The sequence below is a fragment of the Astatotilapia calliptera genome, chromosome 11 (assembly GCF_964374335.1).
Source record: "Astatotilapia calliptera chromosome 11, fAstCal68.1, whole genome shotgun sequence".
In the NCBI taxonomy this organism is placed as follows: Eukaryota; Metazoa; Chordata; class Actinopteri; order Cichliformes; family Cichlidae; genus Astatotilapia; species Astatotilapia calliptera.
The window spans coordinates 35,648,608-35,676,468 of NC_137432.1; the positions used below are offsets into that span (position 1 = coordinate 35,648,608).

General features: G+C 42.1%; 1 protein-coding gene across 2 annotated transcripts in view; it reads left to right on the forward strand.

Moving 5' to 3' along the window:
* The first annotated feature begins 3,128 nt into the window (after positions 1 to 3,128).
* The window catches only part of mtmr11 (myotubularin related protein 11), a 38,761-nt gene continuing 14,028 nt past the window's right edge, over positions 3,129 to 27,861 (forward strand). The window contains exons 1-8 of one of the 2 annotated variants that reach the window (XM_026183995.2): positions 3,129 to 4,023; positions 14,474 to 14,543; positions 23,841 to 23,977; positions 24,138 to 24,207; positions 25,092 to 25,231; positions 25,360 to 25,444; positions 27,136 to 27,283; positions 27,597 to 27,684. In XM_026183995.2, the coding sequence (XP_026039780.1) occupies positions 3,967 to 4,023; positions 14,474 to 14,543; positions 23,841 to 23,977; positions 24,138 to 24,207; positions 25,092 to 25,231; positions 25,360 to 25,444; positions 27,136 to 27,283; positions 27,597 to 27,684 (795 nt within the window). In that variant the 5' untranslated portion in view covers positions 3,129 to 3,966. Of the gene's footprint in view, positions 4,024 to 14,473; positions 14,544 to 16,485; positions 16,505 to 23,840; positions 23,978 to 24,137; positions 24,208 to 25,091; positions 25,232 to 25,359; positions 25,445 to 27,135; positions 27,284 to 27,596; positions 27,685 to 27,861 lie in introns of those variants that run through there. The other variant, XM_080308505.1, reaches the window with a different exon arrangement.

Genomic DNA, 27,861 nt, shown 5'->3' on the forward strand with positions numbered 1-27,861 from the left:
GAAACATTTAAGGCCAAACTAGTCGAATTTTCTTCATATGAACTTAAAACAGTTTTCATCTGTATGAAAATAAACACACACAGAGGTCAGCTTTGGCACTACTGTGCACAAACACAAACCCTAATAAGAAGTTTGCAATACTGATGTATTTTCTTCTTTTCTTAAAATAACTATTTCTTGCAAAATTACACATATTTAAAGAACAGCTGGTACATTTATAACATGTCTCTCATGGACATACTCCACTGACATGTGTAAACATACACAGTATATAGGCCAAAACTAGGCAGATTTTTTTGTAATTTCTTTAGGTATTCTTTTTTTTTTTTTTTTTCACTTACTGAATACGGGACAGACTTGACTGGGGGAAAGAAGGGGAGAAAGAAAGAGGGAAAGAGAAACAGCTGAGAAGAGGGACGGGGGAGAAGGGCAAAAGACAAAAACCAACAGAATGAGCAGAAAAAGAAAAAAAAGAAGAAAAAAAGAAAAAAAAATGCATATATCAATCACCTGGATCACCTGCTGAGAAAGAAAAAAGAAAGCAAGCAGAAGAGAACAAGAGTAATAGAATAAACAACATCACAATGATATATGGGAATATGACAGTAAATACTAAATGTTAAACATTATTGTGCAGCACAACAGAACACAGTGTGCTTTGAGGTAGGAGCCAAAAAGGGTGTAGTTTGTGGGTGTGATCACCCGTGTGTACACCTGTGAGCATGGACGCGCTTGTTTTTTGTTTTTTAAAAGGTTCCTTCATGTAATGATCTGCTAGAGGGTGTGGGGGGGGGGGAGGCCCCCAGAACACAAGAGACCAAGGAAGACCAACAGAGGGGCAGCTGCGCCACTGTCCCAGAAAGAGCTGAGGAGAGTCCCAGATGAGGGCTCACTCAGCAGCCGCGGAGCAGAAGCCGGGGGAGTTGCAGTGACGCGCAGCCAGCCGTGCCTGAGTGACCGAGCCCCAGGCCGAGAGGCCGGGGGCACCCCACCTCCGAAGTGGCCCGAGCGAGCCCCAGGCTCCAGGCCCCGATAAGCGGCCGCCAAGGAGTGAGCCGGTGTGTACCTGGACGCCCATCCCCGGACACAAAGAACCACCAACGCACCGACGTCTGAGGGAGTCCGCCACTGGCAGGGGAAGTGGTGGTAGGGGGAGATAGGCCTCCATACCTTGGAGGGCCTGAGATGTCCCCAGAGAGGTGGCGTCTGATACCCAACCTGACATATAGACACAGACATACAGGCACACACAGATACAAACATCCATTCCCACCCTCATGCTCTCATATGCACTTACTCCACACTCAACCAACCTAGAGACAGACATAAAGAGACGCTGTACACACGATCACACTCCCCAAGCGTACTCTACAAACCGGGTCTAGGTGCCCCCGCCCCTGGAGGGGGGAACTGCACCCAGACCCAGGTGGTGTTTCCCTTTTCCCTGCGGTGGGGGGAGGCAGACCGCCCCGACTCCGCAGCAGCAGGAAGGCTCCACACTCCAGACCGCAGTCGGACGGCCAACTCCTCCTCCTAGCCCCCCTGCTCCAGCAGGTCGCAGAGAACGGGGGTGAGAGAAGACTCCAAACCTCCCTCCACCCGCTCATTGTAGTGTTGATGCATGTGTGTTCTAAGGTGCATTTAAAACCCAGGAGGGCTTGGAGCTACCTGCCAAGGAGCAGCAGATAAGCGCATGGTCCCTCCTGCTAGCCCTCAATGTCTATGTGTATTTAAAATTGAGAGGTGGGCAACGATGCCAGGGGTGGGGTGTACACCCTGATGGTACTTTGGACTCCGTGTATCGTGCCCACCCCCAAGATCCTATATGTATGTGTAATGAGAGTGTGAGTAATGTGAATGTCTAAGTTGTGGGATAAAATTGAGGCAGAGGCAGCCAGAAGGGGACAGAGGGGGGGGGGGGGGTAGCCTCCTCTGCACCCTGGTGACATACCCCTACTCCAAGGCCCTGCATGTGTGGGTGGTTGTGGTGGAGCGGGAAGAGGGAGGCAGCTGGAGATGGGGAGGGAAGGAAGGGAGGGGCAAGTGACCCCTCCCTGGGGCCAGCTCCCCCGCTGACCCCAGTAGGCACCCCCACACTCCGCGACCCGCCAGGGAAAGGGGGCCCAGGCCCAACCAGACCGGGGCCCAGTGCAGCAGTGCCGCCTGGCCCCACAGAGCCCGGGACAGTCCACCCAACCCCACCACAGAGAAAACTTCTTTAGGTATTCTTGAGGAATATTTCTTTTGTTCTTCTTTGGATGTTGGCTGCCTTTTTGTTGTAGCCCTTGTCATGATGACCCCACACTGCTTCCATAATGTTGAAGTGTGGACTCTGGAAAGGTCAATCTGTGGCTGATAATTTCCCATTGTGTATGTGTGTGTGTTTTTTATTCACTGTACTTGCAGTGTGTTTGGGATCATTGTCAAGTTGTAAAACAAATCCGTTGCCAATCAGATCTTTTCTGGGTGGTATTTCATGGCGCACCAAGACCTGTCACTTCTTTTGTCTTCCACTTGCTCAGCTTCCTCAAAATTGACTTTACCATGGTGAGATTAAGCCTTCAGTTATTAGCTCTCTGGGAATCGCCTTGTTGTGGCAAAATATTTTATGTCGGTCTTTGGTATTTTTTCTGCAGATTAAAATAAAGAAATATAAAACAAATTTTGTGCTTTGCCACAAGGTGCTAGTGACAAAATAACTAAAGATACATTTAAAAATTGGTTCTTTCTTAAGTTTACTTTTATGGGTAAACACAAAACTGGGAGTTAGCACACGGTGGTACTGTACACTGGATTTAAAGTAGTCTGGGTACAGCAGAGCTAAAGATAGAATCACATTTTGTGATGTTAGAACAGAGGCCTGATACCATGCTTAGAGTCCTGATTATCATAAAGTATTATAGATACTGTAGCAGTAATGTAATTTATCTCAATGTTTCATTTTTAACAGATATTTTTAGGTCAGTACAGATTATTTTTCCCGCTTTACATTTGCGCATTGCATTTAATTCATTTTAACTTACATAATGCCAGTTCACAAGAACAGATATTAATGAGTTTACAACTTTACAATATTAGAGAAAGAGTCCCAATGATCAAATGTTTCTCTATGAGAAAACACTTGATGGCAGTGGGGAGGAAGAACCCCTTTTTAACCTGAAAAATACCATGGGCCTCGACTGGTTAAGGTAAGAAGTGAAAGAGAAGAGAGAAAAGACGAAAGTATATTAAAATATGATTAAAGTAGTCTGTGAGTCATGAAAAACGAAGTTAAGCGTGTTACTTGTCATCACTTTACTCCAGTTTTCACATTTCTACCGCTATATCTCTGTGTTGAGTTCAAGGGGTTAAGTGAAAGTAGGTAAAACGGTTGTTCAAAGGAATATGACAAAACTTCCTGTCACAGTCTTTCTTCCCTCCCTTATTAACTTTCCATTTGGCAGTAAAGATGTCCTGTGCCTTTAAGAAGCTCCACACCGCTGCTGCGCTTGGCTTTTCTGTTTTTTCCACCGGTGTGTTTCACTATGGCGAAGGCATAAACAAATAGAGCGCTACGCAATGGGCAGCAAAGCCCCAGTTAACGGTGAACACATCTCTCCGTCACGCCACTTCATAAGAGAGTCCTCACGGTCTTAGTTCAGTAGGTTGTGCTTTCGCTTTTTTTTTTTTTTTTTAATATTTGGTGTGGTCATAGTCTCAGATGCTGTCAGTGACAACAGCGATGAAAATAGTTTGCGTGTCCACAGTGAACACCTCAGTTGTAGCAGCAGCCGGTGATACAGGCTAGCCGAGCGTAGCTGCTCGCCCCCGGACGTTTCTTTCGCGTTTTAACGACTGAACATGGGAAGAGGAGAGCGCTAACATCGCGACCGTCAGCTCATAACAACACAGATTTTTTTGATCCACTCTGCGAGCTTTAGTCCGCTCCTGCTCTTCAGTTCAGTGCGAGTTGAGCCGTCGTGAAAAATGTTGACAGGATCTAAAACCACGTTCAAAGTGAGACAAATGCTCCCAGACATCAAGGTAAGGTCACAACGCTCCGGCACGGCTTTGTTATTCACTGATACAGGCTTTGGTTTTTTGATCCTTTCATTTGTGACCGCTCGTTTTCCTTCTTCTGTCTTTCTCACACTCACCACGGAGCTTTTCTACACTTGTTTTGGGCTCGCTCCTGCAGCATGTAGCTTCAGTATGAATGGTGCACGCAATTATCGCCTTGATTTATGATTTTTTTAGAGCAGGTTTGACCTCTTTAAGTTGATCTCGCAGTGCTATAACTCATCAGCACTCCTTGCGTGATTAAACACCTCACAGGCCACAGAGCAGGCAGTGTCATCATGCAGGAAACACTGACCGTCATTCACCAAACTGAGCTATAAATGTACAGTCATGTAGTCAGGTTGCAACCAAAAATCTGCAGTCCCTGCTCAGAGGTTCTTCAGGAGTGTTCACCACTCAGAGCTGGAGCTTTGCAGGGGGGAAACGAGCAAAGGCTGCCTCTGCTTCCCTCTGTGGGGATAACAAGGAGATTTATAATTACAGTAAGGGTACATCGTGTCACCATCGTTGGCTGCACACCTAATTAAAGGCCAGTGAAAGGATGGGGAATCTTAATCACCTCTGGGATTCTGGTGTGGGGATTAAATTGTAGCACATAAAGACAAACGGTGCAGATGGTCTTCATCATTAACGTCAGAGAGCTGTGCGGTGAGCGTTTCAGCCTGCTTTTGTTTACTATTAAAGGTCACCTACAGGGGTGTGTCCACAGATTGGGACATGAGGTGGCCACAGGTCCACCCTGAAATATGAATGTGCCAAAAGTGCTGTAGATACGGGCTTTACAGAGGGTTTTATATATAGAAAAAAAGAAATTACCTTTTTTCTATCTATATGACTACATTATTATACTTACCTTATTATGAATCCAGTCCTGTCGGGGCTGTAAAGGGTCTATTTGTTGCAGTTTCTGTTTTAATCCGTTTTCAAAAAACACTTTTTACCTGGATTAATAAAGGACATATAAAAGTCCCTTTGCCCAAAGCTGATTGCAGCTTCTGGCTTGAGATGTGTTTGGGATATGCTAGAATAGGTTATTTCAAATTCTGTATTATGCAGCTTTTTACTTCTACTCCAGTGTGCTTTGGACATAAATAGTGCATTTTGTACTCAGTACCTTTTATTTGAAAGTTTAAGGAAGTTATTATTTTGCAGATTTTTAAAAATATCAATTTACTAGTATATCATTAATTATAGGTAGCTAAAACGACATTAAAGTACTGTACAGATCAGTAATTATGATCCAATGATGTAATTTAGATCATTCTGAATAATGAGTACTTTTACTTTAGGTAATGCATGTTGATCCTGCAGCCTTGAATCACTTTCTTAAAAATACCAGACTTTTACTTGAATAACTCAAGTACAGAGTCCAAATATGTGTTTATCTGCTTTACAAAACACGTTGTGTGTCCACTTTGTGGTGAGAACAGCCATTAATTGTGCAGGGTGTTGCTATATCTCGTGTACAACCAACATGCAAAATGTCATGTAGCCCATAAGCATGTTGTTTATCACAGAATGCTTATTTCCTGTTGCAGTATGACTGTGACTCAAAATTAGCATGTAAACACCTCCAGGTCCGCACTCTTATCAAGCGTTTGAAGCTTGGGGCAGATTAGAGAATGAATGAGTCAGTTTCTTTACGTCATGGTGCTGGAAATATGCTCTTCAATGAAAACTCAAAGGCTTTGCAGTTTAGCATCGTTGGGCTGATGGAGCTGATTAAAGGTTGATCTGATTAAATCTCTAGAATGAGCTTGTTAACATATAATGCCTGGAAATGGCAGAAATGGCAGCAGAATTGCACGTTAAATGGCAGACTTCCTGTTGTGTTCAGATGATGGCTATGTCTTGGAATTTTACTTTTGCACACATGTATGCAAAATACAGCTCTGGGGCTACTTTGTTGAAATTTTGTTGGGGTGCATGAACTATGTAAATTTCCAGCACTTCTGATGCGTGTGCAAAATTTGTGTTTAGGAACTCAAAAATGGGATTTCTTTCTCTCTTTTTTTTTTTTTTTGTTACATGCATAAATAATAAAAAAAAACAGAGCAATTCCACCATAATTTATGACTGTCACAAAATCAAAAGCCGCCTCATTTGGGAACCGTTGGTTTTAGTCAACTAGGTCAATTCTCTCCACTGTATTTAGTTCTGGCGAAATATTTTGGCTTCCTGTGGCCCCCTTCCTCCTTCTTTGGTCTCTGTTGATAATTTCCTGGTCACGTGATGTTGTAATGAACGGCTTTGACACAGTAAAGGTGAATTTTTTTGATGCTGTCCCCATTTAGGAGCTCCTGAGGGGGTGGGGATTTGAAGAGGCCGTTGGTTTGATGTGCAGCACAAAGCTGTGCGTACACACAGGCAGTATGAATGCGTCAGGATCCGCCTTTTTCCTTCGGGAACAGACTCTTGGCTGCGTCTTTGTGTTGCCTGTCTCTCCTCGGTTATTTTCAGCAGCCGCAGGGGGAAATGGTAACAGATGCCTGTACTCTGCCCTCAAGCGAGGCTTGCATGTGGAGTCGGGTGGGGAGGTGATGTGCGCTGCACAACATCTGGCTGTCACCATGGAGACAGTGGTTTTGCGGTTCAAGACATTTGAATTTGATTACCTCAGAACGAGACTTTCAGGAATCATCACATCCCCCCCGCCTGAACCCCATGTGCCTGAGATTTAGGAAATTAACGTATCTTAACTTCAGCTTCAATGCTTTTATTCATTTCATACCCTCAGCTCACTACTACTCTGAGTTACTGTAATGTAGAGGCTGTGCAGAGGCCACCCACACACTCTTATGTTTCAGTGCCATGAGCATGTGTTAAGATTGGTTTTAAAAAACTGAATCCAACCTGGGCTCATCTCGGACCAGATGGCTTTGCCGTTTGGACGTTTAATCTTCTTGAATCCTGGTGTGTTGCAAAAGGCAAACAAACCGTAATCACACATGGATTTTCATCAGAATTGAGATTATAAATACTTAACACAACAGTGTGACTTTTGAAACATAATGAATTTAACGTTTAAGAAAAATGAATTAAAACCAAAGTGCTTCCAGAGCACTGAATTAAATATTAATGTCGGTTTTCTTGACTTGTGAGGAGTGAGGTTCGGTTTTAGAGGATAAAAGAGCATCTCTGTGACAAAAATGAACAAAAAAAGACAGATGATAAATAATTGTTTGTTTGTTTTTTCCCCAATTATTTTTTATCTTTTCAATTATCAGCTGCTCCCTTATTTCTGAGGGGTCACCATCGTGGATAGATTTGCATATTCAATTTGGTACTGATTTATCAACATGCACTGGGAGTGCACAGGGCTGGCTTTGTGTCTCCTACTGCAGTCTAAGTGGGATCTTTTGCTTGGGAGGAAAATGTGTTAACCAAAGGGAGTTTGTGACGTCCTAATTTATCAACTAGTGCTGGCGATCTCTGGTATGAAGCTGCACTCAGAAACTGTGCTAATTAGTGCAAATATTAAATTTAAAAGTTGAACCAAGAAGATTGAAAGATGAAAGTCAAGGTCAACTTTATATTTCCAGCACATGTAAAACCAGCGTTAACAAAGATCTCCTGTAATTATTAGTGCAGTTTTTAAGTGCAGCTTCCTGTCTAAGGTTTAATTTGACTTAAAGGCTGAAGAGTAAAAATTAATCTTGAGCAAAGACTTAAATGTAGGAGTAGTTTGTGAATTTCTAAAGTGAATTTAATCATTCCACAGATTTGAAAAAGCTCCCTCACCTCTAGTTTAAAGTCTCAGTTTCAGCTCAGTGAAACAGAAAACAACAGCAGCACTTAAATGCTACAAGGATGCGCAGGCCTGCATCTTGACAGAATAACAGGCATATTCAAGCTTGTTTTGGCTGCGCATTCCCCCTGAGTTCACTCTATCTGCATCTCCCAGCCAGCTTTGAAGCAGTCAGCATGAAAGGCACACACCACAAAGCTCCACAGAATCAAAAATGCCAGAGGACGGATCATCTGAGCGCTATTCAGAGTGGCTTAAGATCTCAGCCCCGATAGAAGTGGGCCAAAGCAGTACAGTCACCCACACCCGCTCCCACGGAGCCCCGGCAACACATTCATCACTAGCCTCTGTGCTGCAGATGCTCCCACGGCTTAAACAGAGCGTAACAATGGGTTCCTCTTAACCCCACAGCAGATTTATGGTCCGGTTAGAAGGGGTATTGATCTGGCATTGGGTGATAATTAACTAGCGGCACCATTCGCTAACGGAGAGGCTTGGCTTGTAGAGGCTCGGTCGTTTGTCTCTTTGACTGTATGGAGTGACTGTGATAATGTCACACACGGGTGGTGAACTGTCACACTTGGATAATGTTCAAGTCCAGCGCTGGTATTTCATTTAAGCCATTTGAGACATTAATCTGCTAGAGAGAGACGAGAGAGTGCTGCAGAGACCAGGCGGAGGACGTGGTGCTGCTGATGGGCACGCTGGCCGCTGCGCATCAGACTTATAACCTTTAAGTCACCGAGTCATCTGTCTAGTGGCCATGCAGCCCTCCCCTCCCTTAAATGAAGAGTGTTGTCAGGGATCCTCTGACAGGAAGTGTAGCGACTGATGACATTTGCTGTCAGATTTCATTCAGAGCTTGTGACAGGGCTGCTTCTGTCGTTTGTTCATGTTTGTCTGGTTTCTATAAACAGATATCTGCACAGAGAGATGTTTTTGGTACTGGAGGCTTTCTGGCTTTGCTTTTAGTCCATGTATTGATTGATCAGTCCATTTGGGTGGGTTTTGCTTGCGTGCAGATAATCCTTCAGTGTGATGAGCCCATGACAAACGTGTTTGCAGAGATTCAGTCATGTAACTAAGAGCTATTGTCTGAGTCATTTTTCCTCTTCTCAGTTATTAATCCATTAGTGTGGATTGATTAATTGATCATTTTTAATTAAAGGTGTGAATGTGAGTGCGAATGGTTGTCTGTCTCTCTTCATTAGCCCAGCTGTTGCTAACATAGGTAACTTGTCCCTGTCCTGTGGTAGCTGGGATAGGCTCCAACAACTCTGAAGTGGATAAGCGGGAGAAAATAGATGGATGGATTATTTTCTCGTACTTCATTCAAACCTATGACTGAAGCATGGAACAGGAAGTGTATCTGCTGACTCCACAGAAGGATCCTATGATTGCTGTGCTCAGAGGTTGAGTCGTCAGAAGTTACCTGGTATCTGATCATTGCCAAGTTAGTGGCATACGGGTGATGGTGACTTAAGAGGTGAATCTTATTGATCTGGTAAAATGTCAAGGACTATCAGTGTTTGTCTAAAGTTGGCATTTAATCTCACAAATCTGTTGACTGCTCTGCTCTCCCATCATAACCAAAGCACTGTTTTCATTTCGTGTGACCTTTGAGCCTCACCGTACCGATCTGACAGTGTGTCATTGTCTGACAGTCTACCACAGCCAGACGGGAATAATGTAGAGGCAGATATAATGAAAGACCATCTGTGTTCTTTTTCTTTTTTATTCAAGCTGAGGGTCAAAGTTCAAGACACATTACAAATCGTAGTGGAGACACAATGGTTTGTTTAAACCAATTACCAACCCGCAGTTCTTTCCAAAGTACAACCGATAGCTGGAAACATTTAACATTAACCTTTGATCGAAGCTCCAGAGTTCACCGCAGTGTCAGGGCATATCTGCACATGATCTTAGTAAAGATGTGTAATCATCGTTTTCTTGGCTAACTGTATCCGTTGTGTAAATTAGCGTTACATTTTGAAGTGCACCGGACATCAGGGCTGGACATCAGCCACAAGTCCAGCGTCAAACATTTTTTAGTCACCGTCCCATTAATGGTAAAAGAAAAAAGTCCTGTGACCGTTGAAATTGAAGTTGTTGGTCTTTCTTGGGCTGCTCAGTTACATCAAAAACCATAATCTCAGTTTAAATGTAGCTGATATTGGAGACAGTCAGAGGCAGCTGCTGCCTTAATGATCCTGATCACAGGTTAATCAATGAAACGTTTCTTGGAATTTACTTGTTCTGTGGAAAGATCGTCTTTCCAGCCCGAGCTCTACTAAACTGTGAGTGAGTCTGAGCTGTTATGGAAAGATGGAGGCGTTGCTGTGAAGGAAGGAGTTGGTTTGATTCAAAAGACAAGAGCTTCATATTCATGAGTGCAGAAAAGGAACAAATTTATCCTGATTTAATAATGATTTCGAACAAAAGTCACAATTTGAATAAAAATTAAAATTGGTTGGCCCAGCTCAGTAAGTGGGCCTCGGACTTGGTGAAGCAAAACAACGACTGAATTGTGAGATTTGCTTGTGGGAGGACTTTGACAGTGCGTCCAATTGTATGCATATGGTTTGTTATGGTACTTGCTTTGTGGGGGCCGCTGTTTGATGTAGGAAATGCATTCCTGGTGCAGGGACACCATAAACACATCGTTATTATCAGTGTTTTTATGTCTACACTGACAGTGTTTTTATATATATAACAAAGTCTTGTTAGCAGACAGTCATGATAAAAGATTTAGAATGATTGCTTCAAGGTTTTCTACAGAAATGGGTTAAACTGGATGTTCACTATAGGCCGACGCATCAATTTCCACATTAAATATTAACCACTAGAATGCCCAGCTCATTAAAGATTGATAAATATTGATGTATAATTTAATATATTTAATAAACAGTTTCTCTAATTTCTGTGTTTCCTTTTATTAAGATCAAATGGAGCTTTGGCTGAAATTCTGCTGTTTGTCAGCATTTAGTAAAGGCTTGGTGCATTTCCACAGAGGTTGGTTGCCCTTCAGGTTTTTCCTTTTGAGTGCGATTCTATCAGATCTTTTGCTTCTGTGGTATCATCTACAGTAAAATATCACAGGTCTAGCTCTAAAGCAAATCCAACGTTCTGTTTTATGTCTGCCGAGAAAAACACTTCAAAGTGGTCCCTGTTTAGCAAAACTGCATCACGTCCTGATTTTTCCTTCCGAGTCACCATGTGACTTCCCTCATTCATGTAAGGAAATGAAAAGCACAATATAAATAAACAGGCTGTGGGAGAATGGTGGCTAAAAGCTAATGTGCGTGTGCTATAAGCCAGGCATTACACAGTGGGGGTAGCTTTCAAAATAGACCCAGGATTGTTCATATTAACAATAGAGTCCAAATTTTAACTGTATGTTTTGGTAAAAGACTGCAAATAAAATTCCTTCTCCACCAACTGAGGATATTTAACTTCAACATCATTGTTTTTGGACTGGTTAGATCGCCATTCAAGACTTTTGGTGAAGCAGAGACTCCTCAGAGTGATGCAAATTAAAATAATTTTTAAGATGCGGTAAGCAGTTTAAATATAGGGAATGAAAATGGAACATGATGAGATGTATGTCTACCAAAAAATAAGTTTGTTCCCTCGTGATTTTGGCCACGTGTTTGGGGAAAGAAGTTTGTTCCCGACCCAGGAACAAGGCACGCTTACTGCAGAAGTCTGGCTGCAGTAGCAAAGGGAAGCCATGAGCAATGGAAACTGCAATAAGCCCTGGCCACAGTCCCCGAGGATAAGAGGGAGGGAGTTTGAGGAGGGCAAAAGTGGGGCAGAGAGGGAGACGGGTGGGGGTGGGCAATGAAAGTGATATAGTAGGGTATTCAAAAGCCACACAATGAAAGCAAAAGTGACATGTCAGCAGAAACACGGCCCTGGAAATGTGGTTTTTAAGTGACACGTGAGTCCGAGATTTAAGGGCGGCCTTACTGTGGTCAAAGTATGTTTAAGTTAAAGTAGACATTATCTCAGTTTTCCTTATCTCTTCCTGATTTGCCTTGGTTGTGCAAAACTTGCTTGTGAAGGTTAAATTCTCTGCATTTCACATGTTCTAAAAGTGGGAATCATTCATTCCTCTCCTCTCGTATCACAGCCGGCGCTTCACCTTGTGTTTTGCTGTGTTATTAAAGTGAGTTTACTCGCCTTTCGCGGTGAGGACATGTAGACTTGAGAAATAAATGAATATCTTTGATGTATTTAAAGGGGAATGTGGGTTTTCTGTGGGTGTTGATGGAGAGACAGAAAGAATGTGCAGACATTTTAAAGCCAGATGGGAAAAAAAAATGAACAATGCTCTGGCACAAACGAAGGCTTGTAAAAAAAACTTTAGTGTCCTAACTTTTGTTTTTCTCTAGCGAGGTCTCGTAGCAGACAGTTTTATTCATTTTAGTTTAGCTCGTAAAATGGCTGAAAATAATCATATTTATGATCTTTTGGAAAATATTTGCAGGGAGAACTGCAATTAGCTGATTCCTGTTGTTTTATTAGAGATTTAAGAGTCTGGATTTTGATTTCAAAGCAAGAAATTTTCCAACTTGACATTATTAAGTGCTCGTAGTATTTTATTGTTCTGTTTTCAAAACGTCACCAAAACTTTGAGTTAACAGCTACAGTACACGTGCACACGCAGGAGTTTTTCCTGCTGAAGAAATGTCAAAAGGTTTCGGGTTTCCTGAGGAAAAACACCACAGCTGTGATCAAAATATTTGCCTTTTTGTAAATAATAGGAACATGCATGTTAATCAAAATAATACCGATAATAAATACTCTTTGACTTGATTATATGGAAAACAGTTGCGCTTACACGCACAGCAACTCCCCGAGCACTCAGTTTGAGCCAGGAAAAGCCTGGCAATAAGACAAGCAACAGGTTTCATTTACTCACCTTAAAAAGTTGTGAACTGATAACACGAAAACGAAAAACCATGTGAGGCTTCATTAGCTGAGGTATAAATTTAATATTTTTTATTAAATGACCAGAAATAACAGGAAAAGGGTAAAACGGATAAATGGGCCTCCCAAAGGCCGATTTTGAATCAGGCAGTGATGACTCTGGTATATACACAATACATCTTAGTGTTCACCAAAAGAGGCTCTGGTCTGCCCCAGGACTGGGTTTTAATTTAATTGAAGCCTTATAATAAACTGTTGTTGGTGAAATGGCCAAAAATAACAGGGAAAGGCAAAGATTTCTGTGAAGTAAGCAAAGTTTATCCCCACAAAGTCAAATCACCAGCATTGTAATAAAAATACTTCTAACCAGTTTTTCCACAATATGTTTCTGTTAACGCAGTAAATCTGTGTAAGTTCACAGATTTACTGCCTCGATTAAAAACACAATATGTCGCGTAAGCGTTCGTAGCCACACCCCCAAAGGCTAACATGGAGCCGTGCACACATGTTACATACGCATGGTTTTAAAAGCATCGGTACCAAGCAGCACAATTTGTGGGTTTTTTACTACAGAGACAGCCAGACGCTCTCACAGAAAGACAGAAAAGTCAGAGCCATGATGTGTGATTTTACAACCTTCACAGGGAGCAAAGGTCCTCTTTGTCAAGCGCTCCCAGTTTCTTCTTTTCATCAAGGCCCACAAAGCTTACAGCGTCAGGTTTTCACGAGCAGGCCGCTAAAACAGAATTCACCACGCTGCAAAATTGTTAGCATAACACAGGCGACTGAGTGGATTCATTGTTATTGTTCGCGCCTCCTTGCTGACTCGGAGTCTTTTCACGATAAAGCCGGTGCATTAAACGGTGATTAATAGTTTCACTGTGCGCCAAACGCAGCCAGAAGTGTTTGGAGAGAAATCTGAGGCTCTGCAATGTAAATTTGGGCCTTTCCTCTGTTCTGTACTATTTTAAAGCTTTCTTTGCCACCTGTATAATCATACCATCCTCTCACATTGCAGACCTCGGCTTATTATGGGCTCTTAAGGCGATAAATGTAAATGGCCTTCACAAAGGGGGGTTAGTAGCAAAGTTAAGTGGAAGCATGTGTGCTAGTAAGCTCACGGCCTGATTATAGAAACCTCAGTGGCTCTGTGGGCTTGGATTCTGCTCCCAGTCCTGCTCAAGTACGTGAGACCAGAGAAAGCAGGAACAAACAGAAAAGCAACATGGAAATTAAGAATCATGGGACTTTGTGCGGTTGGCTTTGTTTCTTTGTCTTTGAAAACAAGTCCACTGAGACTGAGAGTCAGACTTTAATGAGGGCGTCGGCCAGAGCCATGGTTTAAATGTAATCAAGGCCGGAGGTGACGCGATGCTCCCACCAGGAGTCGACTCGCTGTTGTTTTGTCTGCATTTGGATTTCTCGTGTAAACAGTTTGTGGTCGAGGTCAGAAATAGATTATTCATTTCAAAAGTAGAAAACTTTCATTGCCAGTGTGGTGTTTAGGGTCTCTGTAAAGTGTTGGTGAGGAGGGTTATTTGCTTATCTGATTTGATGAACTCTGTGGGCTGAGGAGCTGGTTGGTTATCTGAGCAAATATGGGACAAAGGTTCATTTCAACTAATGAAGGGGTTAAATATAAAATGAGCCTCGTACGTGCAGGTATATTTTTACGTTTGTACGGAGCTTGTTTGGCTATTAAATGATGTTTATGTCTGCTGTCTTTGCCTTCAGGAGAGGATGCTGAGTCAGACCGGGGTAAACGCGAGGAGTCGAGATCTGTTTGGGCTCCGATGCCTACCAGGTAAGATTATGCTTTTACAAACTGATTTTGTAGTTATGTCTAAAGACATCATTGAAATAGTCACTACTGTGGATGGCAAAGTAATCTGATTTGACTTCCAATTAGGATTTTTGCTTTTTTACAAAAACAAACATTGCATTAATTTTCCCTGTTTGGTTTTTGTTTTATAAAGCAGATGCTCTGTTTTCCTTTGCAAATGTTTTTGGAAGTTGGATAAAACACGGGGGGGGGGGGGACCCCTGTGTTTAAATTTTGGATCCAGTCACTAGTTTCAGATTATTTTGGATAAAATATAAAGTTCACTTTTGAAGTTTTGCTAATTTTTAGAGTCACAAAATTGGATGTGTCAGTTTGATGCTACATAATGCAAACATCACTGTGATGCCTTCCATCTTTTACATACAGGCTCTTTCCTGGACTTGTTTTGTTTCTATGATTTGGAAAAAAAAAAAAAAGAAACAGCTGCAACATTAAGCCTAAATCCGAACCACATGTTTCCCTCCCCGTGTTCTCCTCTGTTTATTCATTTATGTTTTTCACCTCAAATCTGCTGAATACTCGTATTACAACGTCATTTGCTCTTGTCTTGCTTTGGACTGATTAAAATCTCTGTCAATTTAGTCAGCACAAACTCCACAATGATTTTCCCCGTAGCTTCAAGGTCAGTAAAAATATCTCCACATAAAGCTGCTGCTGCTGCTTTCATTGTTCTCTTCGGGTTAAAATTTCCATATTACACTTGTAGCCCCGCCGGATGGAGGAATGCCACAGCAGGTGCTTTGCCTTTGATGTAGGAAAACATCTGCAGTGGAAAAGCTTGAAACACACATGAGAGAAATCTGTAAACCTCTATGAAGAATAATACAATACATTAGATAAAATCAGAAAGTCAGGTGGCTTTATTGTCGAATGAAATGTGGTCAGACGGAAGCAGGAAGTGCGTTAGTTTCGCACATGTAAATCAGTTCCTGATGAAGATAAAGCCCCTCGTCCTTAAAGCTGCTGTGATGTCAGTGATTTGGGAGCAGTGATGGTGCCTGTGAGTTTCAGCTCATGCTGAGCAGTGTAGAGAGTTTTGTGTCATATGGGTTTCAGCAGCGGGGACTGATCTATGGTGCACTTACACAGGAATTTAATCCTTTCACAAAACAAGTGTTGCATATTACACTTCTTCTTCTTTTTTTTATATATATATCAGATGTTTTTTGGAGATATAACCTTACATGTGTCAGCCTGAAATCACTTTCTTGTGCCTTCCTCGGCTGGTAAAACTCCTGCTGTGGAGAGAATTTAGCCTTCTAGGTTTACCAGGGGTCAAGCCTCTTCCCGAGGGATAATCTGCTGACCAGTGCAGGACTGCCGGTATACAGTGTGGGTTATTCGCTGAGCCAAGGCCTGCTCATATTCTTGTGTCAGCACTGGAGGTTTCCACAAGAATGGCAGCAGACCACAGTTCCTTGATCTGACGCAGGCTAATCTTTAACGCTGCGTATCAGCAGCTTCTCCCAGCTCAGCATCCCAGAGCAGACTGAGTATAAATGTGTTTGCATGTGTGAGCTGTTTGGGAGTTTATGAGGTCAGGAATCCTATTTGACCCTTTTCAGGTTCAGTGTGTGTGGAATGTTTTGTCCAATTCTTCTCGGTTTTTGTCAATTTGCTCCTTTTATTTTTCAAAGGCGCGATAACAAAGCTGCTAAAGCTAACAGCAGCAATTGCCCTACAGAGCGCATTGACCTGAACCACAGGTCTAATAAACTTAAACCCCTATCAAGTACTTTTTAACCTATGTGTAACTGCTAGTATAAAAGTATATTTATCCTGAGTATAAACACATATTAAATACTGCACCAACCCTATTTTCTCTTTTATTGTTTCCTGTATATGTGTGTCACTGTGACCAAGTGGGGCCTTGGGGACAGCTGATGAGGTGGAAGTGACCATGAAACTGGTGTGTAAATGAGGTCAGTGTAAAGGTTGCAGTTGAATATAGGTGTGGTTTGACAACTCATTTGTGCTGGTCTGATAGCAGTGAAAGGTTTTATATAAGTCTTCTTTTAGTCTTGTGTGTGTGCATGCATCACTGTGGAAAATGAGGACCTGCTGAGGTTCAAACTGAACGTCAGAATGAGGAATATAGGTGATTTAAGAGACTTTAAATGTGGTGTGGTTGCTGGTGCCAGAGGGGCAGGTCTGAGTATTTCAGAAACTGCTGAACTACTGGGATTTTCCCAGACAACCATCTTGTTTACAGAGGATAGTCAGAAGAAGAGAAAATAGTCGGTGAGCGGCAGTTCTCTAATCACTTATTGATGCCAGAGGTCAAAAGTGAATATCAAGACTGCTTTCAGCTGATAGGAAGGTAACAGTAACTCAAACAATCACTTCTTATAAAAGTATGGAGAAGAGCATCTCTGAATACGGCGGACAGGCTACAGTAGCAGAAGACCAGTCCTGCCAGCTAAGAACAGGAAACTGAGGCTACCACTAAGATGGTAAAACGTGGACTGATCTGATGAGTCTCAATTTGTGCTGCGACATTCAGATGATGAAAGCATGGATCCATCCGGGTATCAGTGGTTCAGGCTGCTGCTGGTGGTGTCTGGGATATTTTCATGGCACACTTTAAGCCATGAAACAAGACAGCCTAATAGCTGCATCTAGGAGGTAAAGTGCCATGTCACGAAGCTCGGACCATCTCAAAATGGTTCATTGAACATGCCAGTAAGTTCACTGTGCTCAAATGGCCTCCCCAGTCACTGGATCTCAGTCCAACAGAGCACCTTTGGGATGGAACATGAGATTCACATCACGGATGTGCAGCCAGCAAATCTGCAGCAACTGTGTGATGCTGTCACGCCAACATGGAGCAAAACCTCTGATAAATATTTCCAGAACGTTGTTGAATCAGTGCCACGAGAACTAAAGTAGCTGTGAAGGTAAAAGGGGGTCCAACCCTGCACTAGCCAGGTGTTCCTGATGGTGTCCGGTGACTTTGTGCGCTTCCACTGACTGACCTTACACACAAACACAACGCATTGTTTTAACTTTTTTTTTTAAAGACACACACTTCCTTAATTTATCTAGCCAGCATAATTTGTTTTCCAGCAGTGAGTGTGTTTTCAGCAAACACTCACCGGACACTGCACATGGTTGACGGCACACATGTGCACGCACGCACGCGCACACAAGTGCAAAGTCTATTCTTAGCCGTTAGCATTTCACTGTGAAATGTCGAAAGTCTCTCCTGCACATTTTTTCCCCTGCTGGCTTTAAACTTCATCTCCTTCTCCAACAGCATCTTACTGTTCTCTGAAGTCTTTCTTCTCCTTCTCCACCTTCATTCCAGCCAGATTAGGAACACAGCTGTCCACAAGAACCTGCCTTATATTAATAGACAGAAGTCAGATGTGTATTTGGAGCCTTGTCATGATTTTTTTTCTTTTTCTGTTGAGATCTAAATTTTCTGTCCTAAAACTACAGACTTGGATTTCAAGCAGGGGAATTTATCCTCTGTAGAGAAAGTGTTGAGGCAATTTGTGAGAACAAGTTGACTTTCAGACACAAAGAAATCACGAGTTAGTGTTACCGATCTGAGTGAAGGGGCTCACGTTGCACCCGTCGACTCGCTCTTTCTCTCTCCCTGCTTGAATGCATACATGCAGACACTCTTCAGAAGAATGGCTCATTTGTCAACCCTCCTCATGTTAAAACCGTCTCATTGGGTCTCGTGCCACCAGCACAGTGATGTTTTTGTTACTTTGTAGCCCGTCTCAAGCTGTGATTAAAAAGGGTCTTAAATATGTGTCCTCTCAAGCCAGACGCATTGATGAGCTGAAAAAGCAGTTTGTGGAATCCAAAATATATTTGCAGACATTGTCTTGTTCTGTCAGTAGTTAAAGGGCAGCATGAGACATCGATGGTGTTCTCATGTGACACCAGGACACAGGACCTCAGAAACCGAGCCGGCCTGCAGGAGGCCTAAACGGGTCAGGACAGCTCAGCAGCCATAGGTAGATCATGTACCGCTTCAATGCTGTGACTGGGGAAGGGGGGAGATACTGTCCATTCACACACAAAGCCAAGAGGCCAGGACCCCCTTCAGAGCATCTTCACAATCCCCTCTTTCCAGAGTCTAATGTTACTGTGGGATTTAAAGGCTGTCAACCAGCTTTACAGCTTGTTGATTGATGGACAAGAGACCTCAGCATCGATATTTGCATACTTGGGTTTCGATCTCGATGTTGAGAAAGGTATTAAATTTTCTTTGTGTTCGTTGCTTTAGATGGATGTCTCAGTAAAACAGTTAAAAAAATAAAAGGATTTTTCACCTTGATAGACACGATCACTATCACATTATCACATGGAACAGGAAGTTTTCTGACACTGGGAGGCTGAGGATTGTTTCTGTGTCCAGTATTTTCTTTGTCAGTACGGATACCACTGTTTCCAAACCTGAGCTTATCCTCCCTGTTGGTTCAAGAGGACAGAAACCTTTCACTCTGCATGCGTCTAGCTGAAAATGAGAAACAAATGTGCATGGAAACAAATAAAACACACATGGTTCACATGCATCTCAGCTGTATTTTCTCATCCTCCACGTCGTTCTCTCTCATCTAAACTGAAGTTAGCGTGAAGGAAAGCCCCGTATGCTGCTAAAGTAACACATCCTGTACTCAGTCAACAATGTGAGAAATCCTGACAGTCAAAAACTGTTTCCTGTTTGGACTGAATGTTTTTCTGCTCTGAGAATAGTCTGAGTTATTGAATATGTACTGGCCTTGAGCGTCCAAACTCCAACCCAACATTTTGTTTTGGTGAGCTCTTCCTCCTGTAATGTTTTCAAAGACTAATTCACCTGGAATGTGTTTTAATGATATTTGTCTGTTACATGACGCACAGCTGGCCTGACACCTGGCAGAGTTTCAACTCTTTATAGTCTGTTTCCATCTCTGTCTGACTTTCTTTCTGGGAATTTCAATTTTACGAAACCAGTTGATGGAGGAAAAAAAAAAAAGAAAGGGTGGAGCGGAGTGGCAAAAGATGCTGCCTCAGGCGGAGGAGTTTTATGTATCCGAGGATCTCATTCATTCATTTGGGATGCCAAGGTGAAAAGTGAGCTGGACTGGCATGTTTGTGCTGAACCTTCATTTTGAAGATCGACTTGAGCCAGAATGCGAAGCTTTTGTTCCACCGTCAGCAACAATAATGAGATATTGCTATCGAAGGAATCGGGTTGCAGGTAGAAGCATATGAAATTAGTTTCCCCTCCTAGTTTTCTAGTTTTTGCTCTCAGTCTTGGAGACATCACGAGGAGCCCAGGATGGATTTTTAAGTCTTAGCACTGAAAGGATCCAGCTCAGGCCTCACTCAGTAAACTGGGTGAATACAACAGATTAGTGCTAAGAGACTAATACAATACTATAATTTCATCAATACCTACACTAACCAAACTTTTCCATTTAAAAAAATATCCTGCTTTCATAGGCACTACTATCATGGAAAATGCAGAGGTCGAGTTGGGGGACTCTAATTAGTGGAGATGAGACCTAACAGACAGTAATGAGCTACAGCTTTCTGTGTGTTAGTGAGAAACTATCCATAGAAGTGAAAACAGTTTTTCTTTTTTAACCTGCTGTAAACCTGACTTTTAATGCTAAAGTTGGACATTTTAACAGTTGAGTCTGTGGTACTTACTTTACGGCACTACTGTAGCATAATTTTCAGTTCTGGGAGGATTGATGGATGCATGGATGCATGGATGCATGACCACCATGACACCGCACTAGTTTTGCAAGTATTTTTTGCCTTTCCTTTCAGTAGTTATGCATCACTCACTCACAGACAACTTGACAACTGTCCATTGCACTAACAGGATACTCATTAATTGTCGCTGCCAGCTTGTTGAATTATGTTTTTATGTCTTCAGTTTTATGTGATTAGACTTCAAGCTGGTTAAGTCGAAGGTCTGAACCCAGGTTTAACTGTTCTTTTACGACATTTGTTACTTACATCGACTCTTTCCTTGGCTTGTATAAACTGTTACAGACTGAATGAAAGTTTTCAGCAAACCACACAAAATCCCCTAAGTATCCAATACCGATAATAATGATTTGTAATTTTTAATGTAAATTGATGAATTTTGTACTTCTAAAAAACATAAAAGTTGCTACAAGTTGTTACAGCAGTTGTAAAACTGTACCTGGAGCTATTCAGGAAGAGCATAAAAGACTACTGGATTAAACTGTCTCATAAACACCTTCCCTTGTCTAGCTGACTCATGCTGGGATGAATCACCTGCTTACACAAACTTTTTAAATCTCAATAGAGAATGCAAATTCTTCTCCTTTCTCTGCAGGCGTCTCAAATCTGCCAGCTACACGAATGTTTTCGGCTCTGCTGCTCCCCGGAGTGATATTAAAAAGAGGCATGCAAAACCCCAGATTGTCTCTTTTAAAGACTCGTGTTCACTGCCCAAAGAATCCTAAATCTCTGTAGCTGGGTCATGTGTGGTTGGGTTTAATTGATAAGCCCAGCCTAGAGGGTTTTTAATGGATGCTTTTAAAGGCTAAAGGGCATAAGCATAATCACAGGGCATACTGTTTAAGCTCCTCTTGCGCAATCAGCAAATTATGGCTTGTCTTCTTTTTCTTTCTCTCGCGGCATAAATGAGGGTTTTATGTGCAAGGGAAAAGAAATGTCCGTTTCCTGTTTGTGCTTTGGTATGCTCCAAAACATTCATTAAACACAGCCAACATCTCCGCTGTCATTTTTCATATCAGGGCCGTGTTATTGCAGTTCTTTCATTATCCTGAGAAGGAATTCAGTGTTTCCTCAGCACGTTTTTCTTTTTTCAGTTTGGTCTTCCCCCATCTTTTTTTTTTTTTAAATTGTCTTTTGAATGAAATGAAAACATTTGCTTTGTCATGGACAAAAAGGCCATTTTCTCCACGTCTACCCAAGCCCAGACCCTGTTGCTATGGAAACCCACAGTCTAACTGGCAGAGGCTTTGTGTTCCTGTGGTAGACTGTTACCTCACTGCTCTGTGTGTGTGTGTGTGTGTGTGTGTGTGTGTGTGTGTGTGTGTGTGTGTGTGTGTGTGTGTGTGTGTGTGTGTGTGTGTGTGTGTGTGTGTGTGTGTGTGTGTAATGGTTTTCCTTTGTTCTTCTTTTGTGTTCTCTTAGTGTTTCTGCACATCTGTGTTTGTGTGTGAAAGACTTTTGTGGGTGAAAAGTTTTGTTTTTGGAACTTTGTCCTGGAATTTCAGACGCTTCTTTTCTTTCTTTCCATTTACCCAGAGACATTCTTAACAGGATTACTAGCACACATAAGTACGCTGTTTAGGATGTTATGTGTTATCAAAGCTGGAAAAACGTTCTTTCCTGGGATGATTCCTGCAGACTTTTTGTCTGTGTTGCACTGAACGACTTGTCCAGTGATGCAGTAAAAATGCAGAAGGTTTTCTGATGTAGTTCAAGCTTCTCGTCCTGATCGTGTAAAGGACAAAATGGCTACAACGATCAGAGTTCTGAAGTCAAGTCAAACATGTTTAAGTACTTTGGCTTAGTTCAAGCAACCAGTGAAGTTCAATCATGTGACCATAGCCAACAGCCAAAACATGCACCGCCCCATCTTTGTATTCGCTTTTTCTTTTGGGCTGAGAAAATCGCTGCACACACTTGTTTCAGCTCTATTGTTCATCATCTTGTTCTTGAAAGTTTCACAAAGCAAAGAAGAGAATGGATGGAAAACCATTTTGAAATGAATCTCATTGTTGTTGTGAAAGAATTCAAGTGTTTGTGAAATATTGTAGTGACTCAGAGCTCTGACTCTACTGTTATTTTCAGATAATCGAGTGAAAGTTCCAGACTTTCTGTGTGTGTGTGTGTGTGTGTGTGTGTGTGTGTGTGTGTGTGTGCGTGTGCATGGAAGCCAACAGTTAGTCTACACATACAGAGATTTAGGCTGCCACCAAAGATTCCCTCAAATTGTAGATCTGAGTTTTAAACATTTTTGACACACTGCTATTTCAGGATGCACCTATATTCATATCTGTTTAAATAAAAAATAAAAAAAAGCCCCTGTGGTGTCTTCTTTTGATCGTACTGTCAGGTGAAGGCAGTTTTGTAGGCTTTGCAGGTCTTTTCTTTTCTTTTCTAAAACTTGTGGTCATCACATTATCTTAGACATTTGCAGTCTAGCAAAAAATCTTGCTGCTTCTGTTTGGATGCACTACCCTTTGAAGCAGGTCGTGTTTCTTTCAGATTTTCATACAAAACCTAAATGCCCCAAAATCACATTAACAGCCTCTATAATTGCATTTCACAGCATCAGATAAATATAGCAGCTCATCGTATTGCACACAGTAACAAATGTTGGAGGCAACATGTTCAAAACAGCAACTTGACAGTAACTTACTGTACCGCGGCCATGTTGGAAAACAGTTTGAGCTGAGTACACAAAGACACACACAGGTATCTACGTTATCACACACAATTAAAATGTTAAATTGTGAGTGTGTGTAATTTGTCTTCTTTAAAGGGAATAAAGGTATCCACAGCACACACTTGCAGTTGTATATTGTGGTAATAATAGTACTGTTTACTTGGATTTGCTTGACCTGTCGATGATATTCAAACACCATCACTTCCTGTGCTCCCAAGCGCTTTCTCTTGCAGGTCATCTGCAAATAACCTTTGCAGATGACCTCTGGACAATTGTTTTGTGTTATTTGAGCAGAAATAGATTTTTAAAGAAAATTGCTTTGGTAATGCCGGGCCATACCTGTGGTTAAAATGATTGTTTATGTGCTTGGAAAAAAAAATCTGCCTCATTTTTTCCCACTTTTTTTTTTTTAACCAATAAATTGAACCAAAATCTCAGATGTACCAAAAGCGATACAACTTAAAACTCATATATGCAAATTCATATTTCATTTCTTTTCTTTTTTTGATTTGTCAGAATGTTCAATAAACACTTTGGTTTAAAAAAAAAAAGTGGCTATTTCATGGTTCAGGCTTTGCAGGGTTCAGTACAGCGTCGCTGCATTCGTTGCTCTTCTCTGTCCATCCAGTCAAGGACTTGCAACAATTCAAGGACGTAACTTGTGGTTTAAGGATGTTGTTACACCCACTCCCTGCAGCCCACTCTCTTTCATACTTCTTGTTTATCTTTTGTATACTTCCTGTTATGTGCAGGAGAGGACACAGTCATGGTTAGACATGTGCAATATTGAAACTTCTGCCTGATGTGTATCGTCGATGAATTCTTATAACACTTGTGCCACATGTCCTCTTTAGGCGAGTGTGTACTTCAGAGAGCTGTTATGGTGAGGAAGAAGTTGACTGCCAGGGAAGGAAGAGGCTGGCTGTCTGGGACCCTCTTCTGTACTCACTTCAGAGTGGCCTTTGTGCCCCAGGACAGTCCCAAACCTGACGTGAGTCCCTACGCTGCACTGAATAAACACTAAAACATACAGATGTTTGTGTTAACAGTGTGTTTCTATCTTCTGTTTTAAAAGAATGACCCTTGAAAATGTATAAAGTGCATCTGACATCATGGGAACTTTATTTCTTTGAATGATATTTATGACGCAGGACAATGCAGACCCAGTGCTACTAGGAGACCACGATGTGGCTTTGGCATCTATAGAGAAAGTTGTTGTTGGTGAGTAAAACTTCCTTTTTACTCATGGCTTCCAAAAGCATTTCCATTCATGCTATTGATTGATGTTTACTTGGTAAATTATTGCCTTTGTACGACTTCCAGTCACCGGATAGATAAATTGTCTATCATGTCACTTACTGTGAACACGATGACGCAAAGGTTACTAAAAATAAGTTCAAAGAACAGTCTGATAATGTGCAGATTGTTAACTGAGATATTTCTTTGTATCAGTATCGCTGTCAGGAAGTTCACAAAAAAATTGTCTTTGATTCAAAAGGGGACTGATGATGCTCATTTCCAGGTTCATGCTTTCATCCTGGTACACAAAGTCTTTGCGTGTATCGCAACTCACAATAATCCTTATTTATCATTCACTGAGCCTTGCTGCAGCCCCTCAGTTCATGCTCTGTCTCAAACAAGCAGCATTTGTTCCTCTCCCTTCAAACAGAGCCCCCTCTGTTTAAGTCAGCTGATTGGCTGCCCCTCACAAAGCCTAGCCTGGAATAGAAGGTGGGGAGGACTGTTGTGCTCACAGCCACACAGCTATGTACCTGACATAACTGTATAAGGGCTCACAGGGATTATATGTAGAGTATTGGACACGTTTTATATTTTTGATTTATCATCAGTGGATAATCCACTCTTATTTTGAAAGTTGAGTTGCCTGGCGATTCTGGTGCTCTCATACTGGTGCAGTCTGATGGACTACCATCACTACCACTGTTTTAATAAAGTGAGACATCTTTTCACATACCTTGCTTCTCAAATAATATTTAAAGTTTTATTTCAGTTTGCAGGCTGATTTAAAACTCTGTACTCCAGGACTCCGCTGGGCTCTGGAGTCGTCTATGAATCTAAAATGTAACTTTGCTCTTGTGTTTCAGTGGGCCCAAACAGGACCAAGCTGGTGACACCAAACTCCTCGCTGAAGTTCACTCCGGAGGAGCTGGTGCTTTACTGCAGGGACATGCGAGTCGTCTGCTTCCTTTTTGACCGCCTCACTCCTGAGTCACAAGTCCAAGAGGTGTCTCCTTAGCCTAAGCATGTATCCCTAGAGAAGCTGATCTATGCCACAGCCCAGTGATCAGACACTGTGGTGAAAGCTGACGACCTTTGTCATGTTGATGCACTCACTGTGGTTTCCCTCCTCAGATGACCTACAGCATCGCTAAGACCTACCAGCCTCCCAAACCAGGGTCTGTGTTATCTTTCCAGAACGCCGCCCTCGGCAGTGTAGGTGAGTAGATTAAAGTATACAGCTGGCCACTCCTTTCCTGGCACAGAGACGGTATCTTATCTCCACCATTGCAGCCTGTCTGTCATTCTGTTAACCGTTGGCTCTCCCAGGAGCCGTTTAATAACACTCGTGCTTTTGAGCTTACTTTGTTTTGTTCTCGTCCGTATGGATGCAGCCACAGAAATGCTTCTTGGGGCACTGCTGCCTCATGTGTGCCTGCTGGGATGGTAATGATATTAAAATGACTGCGAGTCAATGATCTAAAGTATTTATTACAATCTGTCTATCATTCTGTGCATATTTTAGCTCTAATGAATATTCATAGGAACAACAGCTCAGTTAAAGTGAGAATCACATGCTGTCGTGAATCAGAAACCCTGCAGGAATGTGTTAGGACACACTTGTACAGATTTAAAGCACAGCACATGACTAAGTGTGGTTCTCACCCATTCCAGCTCCCGAAACAGAATGTACTTAAGCTGTGATCACACTTTATCATTTCCCTCCTGTGACTTCAGCTCATTATCATTTTTTTTTAAATGTTTTGCTCCTGTCGATTTCCATCATCCGAATGTGATGTTGCAGATCCTAAAAGTGGGACGAAAATGAACCCAGAACCTTAATGGTTTCTGTTCAGACCATAATGACACATAACACTCACATCCTCTGTGGCTGGCGAGATTAAAAACACTCCCCTCTGTGATGCCACAGTAAAAATACTCTCTCTGAAAACATATGTGAGGCAATCTTTCATCGGATTCAGCAGAAGTTTATGTTAACAATGATTTAAAGTGTGGCTGTGGGAAAGATTAAACCTTGTTTTATGTTCTTTCCCCTTTTTTTTTCTTAATTAAGCTTCTCAGCTTCAAATGCAAACGAGCCACAATTCACATGTCGTTAATAAAGGCCTGCTCTAAACACCCGCCCTCCATATAGGGACATTTGAGCCTGTCTCTGCAGTATAGTATGCTTAGTGTGCTACATTCAAGCTACGCTAGGCTGGCCAGGCTGAGGATGAATGCCAGTTCTTGGATAAATAATGCAAGCCCCCCTCTGAAACAAGTCATTAGATGACCTACAGTTCACCTCAGCCCTATGGGTCATGTGTGTCCAGTGTGTGGTCAGTTTTTTGTGTTTTGAATAATACAAGAAGAGCTTCACCTCTGCCAGCGTCCACGCTCTGTTTGACACCAACATGAAACGGTCGCTCTCTTTGCCCATGCGCCGTGTCTCCACCAAGCTTTATGATATTATTCAGCTTCGTACAGAGAAATGTGTCCCAGGCATCCCAAGTTTTTTCCCACGGCTGACCCAGAGAAATGGTTTCTCCTGTCCTCCAAAAAGAGTTTTGTTGGAAAAGGATGCAAAAGCTCAGAATAGATTTCTTAAGAAGCCGTGCCTGCTTGCTGAGCAGCCAGTGCTTTTTAAAATTCTGTTTCTGCCCGGTCTTTATATCACGATAAAAAAGGCAAAAACTTATACCAGAGAAGCTAAACAGTAAAATTATAATTAGCTTCACTGCTGGACTCCCATTAAGATTAGGTTTAAATCCTGCCTTTAAAATGAATAGTGTTGTGTTTGTATAAAATACGATTCAAAGCAGTCACAGTATTATCACACTGCACCTGATCTTGCACCTTTAAAGTGCCGCGAGCATCAAAACGAGTGTTTCAATCACTTCCCGCCTACAGAAATGAAGCAGTTTCTAAGCAACCGTCGCCGAGACGCCCACATGAACTGGTTTGAATCTGCCTCGGACTGGGAGCAGGAGCTGGAACGCTGTGGAGCCACTAGCTGGAGGGTCAGCTCAGTCAATGACCGCTTTGAAATGTCAACCAGGTAAATTCACAAGTGTAACCACACATAACACTAACCAGGTATGCAATGTAATAAAACACATAGAATGTCTGTCAGTGTTATATCAGATTTAACACCAATCCCCTCTTTAGTATGCAAAGCAGCACATTTCAGGAATGTTGCTCGTCCTCGATAAGAGAAAGATTCCACGGCACTAACGCCTTAAAAGATGGTGCTCTAAGTTTTTTACATTTTTTTTTATATGCAGTGACTCATACATCTTCCACTGCTGTTGTAAATTTGCTATTTATATCTCGTCAATAGAACTGAGCACTTTTTTTCTGCTTCCTGTCAGCCTGCCTCGCTTCATCGTGGTCCCACAGAAGGTTTTAGACACCGAGCTGAAGAAAAGCTTCGCCCACTTCAATGAAGGACGCATCCCTGTGAGTGTTCTGGAGTCATGTTTTGTTTTAAATTAACACTTTGCCATTTGTGATTCACCAATTTCTAGGAAGTGTTTGGAAGTATATGCTTCAGAAAATATTCAGCTGGATTTTTTGCAAACACATGCAGAGCTGGGCTGTGGGGATGCTGTTACAATATTCCACATTTGTGTCCAA